This window comes from Medicago sativa, chromosome 3 (genome assembly GCF_051527215.1).
Source record: "Medicago sativa cultivar Bolivia chromosome 3, Bolivia_mono, whole genome shotgun sequence".
NCBI lineage: Eukaryota > Viridiplantae > Streptophyta > Magnoliopsida > Fabales > Fabaceae > Medicago > Medicago sativa.
This window is the reverse complement of record NC_140751.1, coordinates 48,540,124-48,547,867: the sequence shown is the minus strand read 5'-3', so window position 1 is coordinate 48,547,867 and position 7,744 is coordinate 48,540,124. Positions and strand designations below refer to the sequence as shown.

The window sequence follows — 7,744 nt, the reverse complement described above, 5'->3', positions numbered from 1 at the left end:
TCTAACGGTTGAGTTTTGGTAACTTTTCCTTTTTTGCTTACGTGTTTGAATCGTGGCATCTTTTTGATGTAATTTCCAATAGACGAACCTTGAATGGTGCGTTATAACTTTATGATGTTACTTTTATGAAGTAATCTCTGATTGGCGGTCCTTGAATGATGCCCTAGTATTTTACTTGTAACCTTATCAATTTTACCTTAGTCTCTTGATATGAATGTCGTTTTCGGCTCACTTGATTGTAGAATTCGCCACGTCAGAGCCTTGTATAAGGTTGAATCTTTAGGCTCACTTTATTGTAGAATTCGCTAGGTTAGAGCCTTGTACAAGGTTGACATTTTAGGCTCGTCGGTTTGTAGAGTTCGCCCGGTCAGAGCTTTATACAAGGTTGAAGTTTAGGTCTCGTCGATTTGTAGAATTTTCCCGGTTAGAGCCTTGTACAAGGTTGATGTTTAGGGCTCGTCGATTTCTAGAGCTTTATCGGTTAGAGCCTTGTACAAGGTTGACATCTTAGGCTTGCTGAAGCCTCTAACAATAGTTTTTGATGATGTTTATTTTATTCATACCTTTTAATTGCTGTAGGTTAGATCATGTTTAGCTTTTTCATTTTTGATTAGACTATGTTAAAGCACCCCAGTGAATATCTTGTGTCTGTTTCATTTGTGTCTTGTGTCTACATGAATCGACTCAATTTGTGGTTGAATCGTCTCAAAAAAGTTTATGACCTTGAGTGAATCGATTCATTGTGTGTATGAATCGATTCATGTTTGAATCGTATCATTCCTTCATGAGTCGTATCATCAAACTCTCTGACTCTCTCTGAATCGATTCACTCTTACCTTGAATCGATTCAATCATCCATCTGGGCAACTTGAATCATTTCATCTTGGTTTGACTTGCATCAATCTTCATAAATTTTCCTTCATCTGGATTTAATCTTTTTATGTTTGAATCGATTTAAACGTTAAATGAATCGATTCAATCTGTTGTTTTTGTGCGAAAATTTAGTCTTATCCCCTCTTCTTATAAATAGTCTCCTCCTCATAACTCCCAAAGTATTGAATCATTTGCATCTATTCTCTCTAGGTCTCAAAAACTCATTGCTCATACATTCTTCAAGATTAAACACTTTTTCTTAGAATCACTTTGTCTTTGAGTGTGTAGATTCTCTAGGGTGCTAGTTGGGATTGTAAGTTGGTTCTCTCAAGAAGATTGATTGGGCTTAATCAAGGCTTCAAAGGAAGTGAATAATGGACGTAGCATTGAAGACTCGAGTGAAGAGTTCGAAGGAGTGCACGGGTAATTCAAGGATCCGAAGATTCAAGGAGCACCAAATTCAAGGGGGTACTTGAAGTTTGGGGGAGTAGTTTACATAGGAGTTGAATAATTAGGGCTTTAATTTGAAGGAACTCTTGTAAACATTGTAATCAACTTTTGTTACATAGTGGATGACCTTGGTGAAGGCGTACTTCATCAAGAAGAGTAGACGTAGCCCTAAGAGAGGACTAAAAAGGGTGAACTACTATAAACACCGGTGTTCTATCTCTCTTTCCATATCCTTTTTACTTTTCAATATTGCTTGTGATTAATTGAATAACTGATAGTTTAATTGCTAGTATTGATCTAAGTAGTTTTTCATTGAAAATTGACCTAATTCATTGAGTTAGGTTTCATACAAATTGCTTAGATCAATTGATTGCCAAGTCTATTCAATTATTCAATTACACTTGCATTGTATTTTTGAATTGATAGCATATTATTCTTGTTCATAGGTTTAGTTTGAAATTGTGTATTGTTTTGTATCTTGTTCAAGGATTGTTAATAATTGATTGTGTACAAAGATTTGTATCGTGAATCTATCAATTCTAAGATAAAATCTTATTCGACATATATTTGTTATTTGTTGATTAATTGATTGTGATTGTTCAAGCAAATTTCAAATAGTCAATTTGTTACAATCATTTTTCACTAAATCTCCGAAAAGTTTTCCAAACGCGCTATTCACCCCCCTCTAGCTTGGTAACCATCTAGCCATATAGACCAACACTTGCTTGATTGTAAATTTTTCCAGGTCAGAGCCTTGTACAAGGTTGACATTTAGGGCTCGCTTAACATTTTTGTAGAGTTCGCCCGGTCAGAGCCTTTCACAAGGTTGACGTTTAGGGCGTGCTTGACCTTGTTGTAAAGTTCGTCCGGTCAGAGCCTTTCACAAGGTTGACGTTTAGGATGTGCTTGACCTTTTTGTAGATTTCTCCCGGTCAGTTTTTTTCACAAGGTTGACGTTTAGGGCGTGTTTGATCATGGATTTTCGATGGACATTGTAGTAGCAGCGTCTGCACAAAGTAAAAAATAAATGGCAAAGTATTTTTAGAAAGTAGGGTGCCTCGTTAAAACCTGCAAAACAAATCTCAAAGGTCGAGAAAGGTTAGAATAACTTTGTGTTTCATCTTCAAGCTCTTAATGGCGGGATCATTGCTTCTACATTTCATTCTGGCATGTTGTTTGGTGAGTTCTTCCTTTTGTTTAATCTCGCCCTTGGCGGGCTTGTTTGCCTCCCAAACTTTATTTATCTGAAATATAACGTTACTTCCGAACTTCCAAAATAAAGGAGTCTTAATCATACTCAATCTTATCTAATGAGAACTAATTACTCGTTGTCTTCTCTTATTAACTCGCCCATATATTCTACTCCCTTTTTATTTTCTTACTAAACTTCTTATTTGATTATCTTGTGCTTTTAATCATTTTCTTTCTTCTATTAGATTGGAACTAAGTATTCCTACTACTTTTCTTTTAACCGAAATTCGCTACTTCTTATTAGATTTAAACTAACTCGCCCACTTCGTTCTTTTTATTTTATACTTCTTCTTTTTCTCCTACTAACTTGAATTTTAACTTTCTTGATATTTTGTTTTCTATGTCTTTACTTCCTCCTATGAAGTTGGAACTAAGTCTTCTGCTCAATTTTACTCTTCTAAATGGGTTTGGCGCTATTAATCCATTTTATGTTTTTACTAAAATTAGTTCAGTTCGCAATGTAAATGGTACATGAAAGGGGTTTCCAGTACTAAGACTTTCCTCGACAGAATCACTCATATATGGCCTTTTAACAATACTACATTTTACTTCTGTCATGGGGTGCCTAGAGTAGTCTTTCTTTTATTAATTTGTTCCTACCTCATGTGTTTACTCATCTTTCTTTCTTTATTACATTGTAACTAAATCACACAGCGAGAATTAATAGCAAGTGAAACAAATTAAGTTAAAGCTAATTGTCCATAAGACTGATTATCAACAGATTATGTATATGCACCCAAAAACAATTGCAAAATAAACAAAATCGATAAGAGCCTTTGATAAAGCATGTAATATTTTTCCTATCAACTATATGCGTAAAAATATGTTGAAAATACATTTTTTATGCACATTAAAAGTGTACAATTTGAAAGAAATTGTAATTGATTTATTTTTGCTAGGTATATTCAGATTGCTTCACAAAATATATTAAAAACCCATTTTTATTAGATGTGTAAATATATTGAACGAAAATTCTTTTTCAAAATGAAGTTGTAAAATATTGTCTCGAAATATATTGAGCAAAAAATTTGTTGTAAATCAAATATTGTTTTTAAATATGTTGAGCAAAAAATTTTCTTCAAATCAAAAAGTGTAAATATATTTTCTCAAAATATATTGGGCAATAAATTTTCTTCAAATCATATAATGTAAATATATTTTCTTAAAATATATTGAGCACAAAATTTCGTAAAATCAAAATATTGTAAATATATTTTCTCAAAATATATTGAGCAAAAATTTTTCTTCAAAATATAAAGGAAAAAAAAACTTCATATACTCATAGAAAAATAAACTGGACTTATACCCATATTGTGTTTGTTATACTTTTTGTAAATTTTGAATTCACTCCCACCCATTATCTTTTTTAATATATCATGGACATATAAGTATTGATTTCGTTACACTTTTTTTTAATATTCAAATTTACTCTTATCTATTTGTTATATGTGCTATTTGTATTCAAATTTACTCTTATCTCTTTGTTATATGTGTTTTTTCGTAAAACCTCAAGCAATAAATTATTTTGTCAAAGATTTAGTACCAAAATAGAAACCAGAGTTTTCGTTAATTTGTTTTTGGTTAAGATTTTGAATAAGATAATCTTCATAAACCCTCTTCTATAAATACTGATTCGATAAAAAGTTAAAGAAGCCACACACTAAACTCAACACAACAAGAAGTTGAGAAAGAATTCCCTCAAAAAAAAAAAAAAAAAGAAGTTGAGAAAGAAAAGAAAAAGAAGAAGAAAGCTATGGAAAATACCGAATCTATGACTAAGGAACAGAAATTTGCTATGACTAAGGAGAAGATCAAAGAATACATGGAAATAGCGAAAACAGCGCCATTCAACCCTCACCATAATTTTGCTTGGCAATGCGTCATAGCTACACTTGCTCCACAATTTTATACTCAAGAAGAGTTAGCACAAATAAAGAAACTCTATCAACGTGTTCTCCAAGAAACAATGGAACGAGATCATGTTCGCCAAGAAACAATGGAAAAAGATGTTGTCCAAGAAACAATAGAAGGAGATGTTCTCCCAAAAACAATGGAAGGAGATGTTGTCCAAGAAACAATGGAACGAGATGTTTGCCAAGAAACGATGGAAGGAGATGTTGTCCAAGAAACAATGGAAGGAGATGTTCTCCAAGAAACAATGGAAGAATATGTAGTGAATAAAACGAAAAGGTGTCGCTCAAGTGATGAAGGTAGCAGCATGTCTTACGCGAAAAGAAGAGTGAAACCAAAGAGCACGAAGAAGATGAAACCAAAAAAACAAGATAAGGAAAATTTGTCATCACCTCCGCCAACATTGCCTATTCACGTTGAGAACAAGATCAAAGAGTTAAATGGCACTGATATCAAATATATCATGTGTAAAAAATTGTTTGCGTCAGATCTCAGGGATGACCAAAATCGTCTTTTAATGCCGCTTAAAGAAGTCAAAGTTGATTTTCTCACCGACGTGGAAAAGGACGTGGCTTTAGCTAGAAAGGATGGAAATAATAAACCAGTTGGTTTAGAAGTGATTGTCTTGGACCCTTCTTTTAGAGAGTTCAGAATGTCTTTGAGGAAGTGGAGCATGGGCATTAACAAGTATTACAGTCTTGTACATGGTTGGAAAGCTGTTGTGAGCAAAAATAGTTTTGAAAAGGGTATAAAACTTAACATCTGGACTTTTAGGGTCAATGACAAGTTGCACTTTGTACTTGACAATAATCAGGTGATGTTATAAACGCGTTTATTATTTTCTGCATTTAACTAGTACTTTGTTTATGCGTTTACGGCTTTGGTTTTGCCTATTTTACCATGTTAATGTGCTGTGTTTGCTTGAGAAGGAATCTTCTTATATCACTATGTGTCAAGTTCTGTTGGTTACATAAACAACATTAGTGATTGATTATATATAATGATTTTCGCTTCCACGTTCCTGATTAGTTTTTTTTCTCTCTTTCAATTGAGTGTGATATAGATTTTGTTTGCAGACTAAGAACTTGTGATCAGATCACAATTGAGTGTTCAATTGCGGTTATTACTGCGAATTTTCATTTTTGTACTTATAAATTTGGGTCATGTGCTATTGAGTTTATCATCCATATGGGTGCTAGCAGAATGTGTAGAAAGGAGAATCTGTTGCTATTTTAAAATAGATGTATTGTTATCAAAATCTAGTTTCAGTTTTTCTTTGATACTGCATGTTCTATTTTGTTTATGTGTAAATTATTCTTTCTACGCTAAGTAATTTATATTTTTATTTTTTATGCAGGCATAACATCTCAAACGTGTCAACTTTCATGATGAAGACCTGAAATAGTTGCAAGAAAATCACCAGTTTCATATGCAGGAGCGCTACTAGCAGCAGCTTCAAGTGACTAGATTATTCTCCTTGATCATGTTGGTCCTTTTTAATTTTAAGTTTTGTTTTTTAAATTGCTTGAAAATAAGCTTTGATTGCTTTATAGGGTTTGAATTCTACTGCTTATGATGATTTTGATGTTCAACTGTTAACTTTAATTTTTTGCTATCTTTTATTAATGTCGTCTCGTCTGTGACAATATCATTTATGGATTGGTTCTCAAAACATTCGCAGTGGACCAAATTATGCTTCTTTTATGCTGCTTTTATGCTTCCTTGGATGTCTGAGAAATTCTAAATTATTCATCTATTATGTTTTGGTGGGATATAATTGTATGGTACAATGACATGGTTGATTTTTTTGGGGGGTAGGTTCAGGAATAGATTATGTTGATGGAATAACAGAAGAAGATGGTGAATTTAAAACATTACTATCATCAAAATAAAACAAGAGAAAGAGGACTTGCTGAAAAGTACGAGTCTTTTGGATATGGGATCAATATCTCATCTTCTTCATCGGAGCAAGTTGCACCGGTGTAAAGTACTTTTTTCTCGTCTTTCTTTCATAGATATTCGCTGGTCCAGGAGGATGATGAAGTTTATGTGTGTTAATGGAAGGATTTTCAGCCTTTACTTCAGCCATTAATTTCACAATGACTTCCTCTAAAGTAATCTTTCAGTTTTTAAACATTGAGGTTGGTAATTTCAAGATCCTTGTTGATAAAATATTTCATTTTTTCTTGTACCACCCTTGTCTTCCCAACCTTCAAAGAGTTCTTCCCCATAAATGGGCAACCAATGAGTTCAGAGATAATACCCTTGGTGATGGAGACTTCAACACCACAGACATAATATCTTCAAGTCTACATAAGTTGGTTCGAGGGAAGTAAGAAAGAAAGGTAACGATGAAAATCCGCAAGTGTACGGTTCTATCGAGTAGTTAAAAGAGAATCAATTCATAGAGTTATATGTGATTACCAATCTATTTCTCAGTTTTAGTTAGCTTAAAAGGAATAAATTTGTTTAGTTTAATATTCAGATGTTTAAGAAGCGTCATGGAATTGAGGTTTTCATCTCAATGTTTAATCTAATACATTCCCCATCTATTTCTCTATTCTATAATGAAAAGTTTCTAAGGATAAAGTATTCAATTGATATATCATGTTTCCTCCCACAATACATGAACGTATCTCAACAATAGTCATTTATTTTCATGATTGATTATTATTGAGACCTTTTGAGCACAACCTATTGTCCCAAAAGCAATCAAACCTATCTTTGCAGATTTTTTGAAAACAAATATGATATATTTTTCTTTGAAGGATAACAAATATAAATTCTGATCCCCTAAAAAAAATATAAATTCCTATCTCTTTAAATAATGCCAACAAAATAGCATGTTTATGGTCAATTTGCTCAAGTGTATCATTTGAAGTAGAAAAATTTAACCCAAAACAATTTTTTTTTATATACTATAAATACTATATATAAGGGGAATAAATGGTTTTGAACTGCCCTTTTCATTTCCAATTATACCTTGATCAAATTTCTGCACAAAAATGCTACTATTAAACATCAATGTAGATAACTGTATAAGTTTTACCCTTCAAAAAAAAAAACTGTATAAGTTTTATAATCTTGTTTTGTTAATATATTTTGGGGTTGCTAGCACCGAGCTGTAATGCTAGTCCTAGTTTAGAAAAAGAGTATATAAGTAATACAATTAAAATGATCGTAACTATTATAGTAGTATAAAGACAAAATTTTAGTCAAAAGCAATAAAAGACAAAATTAAATTCTCCCTTTCTTAACT

At 32.5% G+C, this 7,744-nt stretch overlaps 1 protein-coding gene across 1 annotated transcript; it reads left to right on the top strand.

Annotated features, from left to right (window-relative positions):
- The first annotated feature begins 3,987 nt into the window (after positions 1-3,987).
- Positions 3,988-6,035, top strand: LOC146937885 (uncharacterized). Its single transcript, XM_085757806.1, has 2 exons — positions 3,988-5,299; positions 5,843-6,035. Exons 1-2 carry the CDS (start codon positions 4,328-4,330, stop codon positions 5,846-5,848), a joined length of 978 nt encoding a protein of 325 aa, XP_085613932.1. The 5' UTR covers positions 3,988-4,327; the 3' UTR covers positions 5,849-6,035.
- Positions 6,036-7,744: the final 1,709 nt, after the last annotated feature.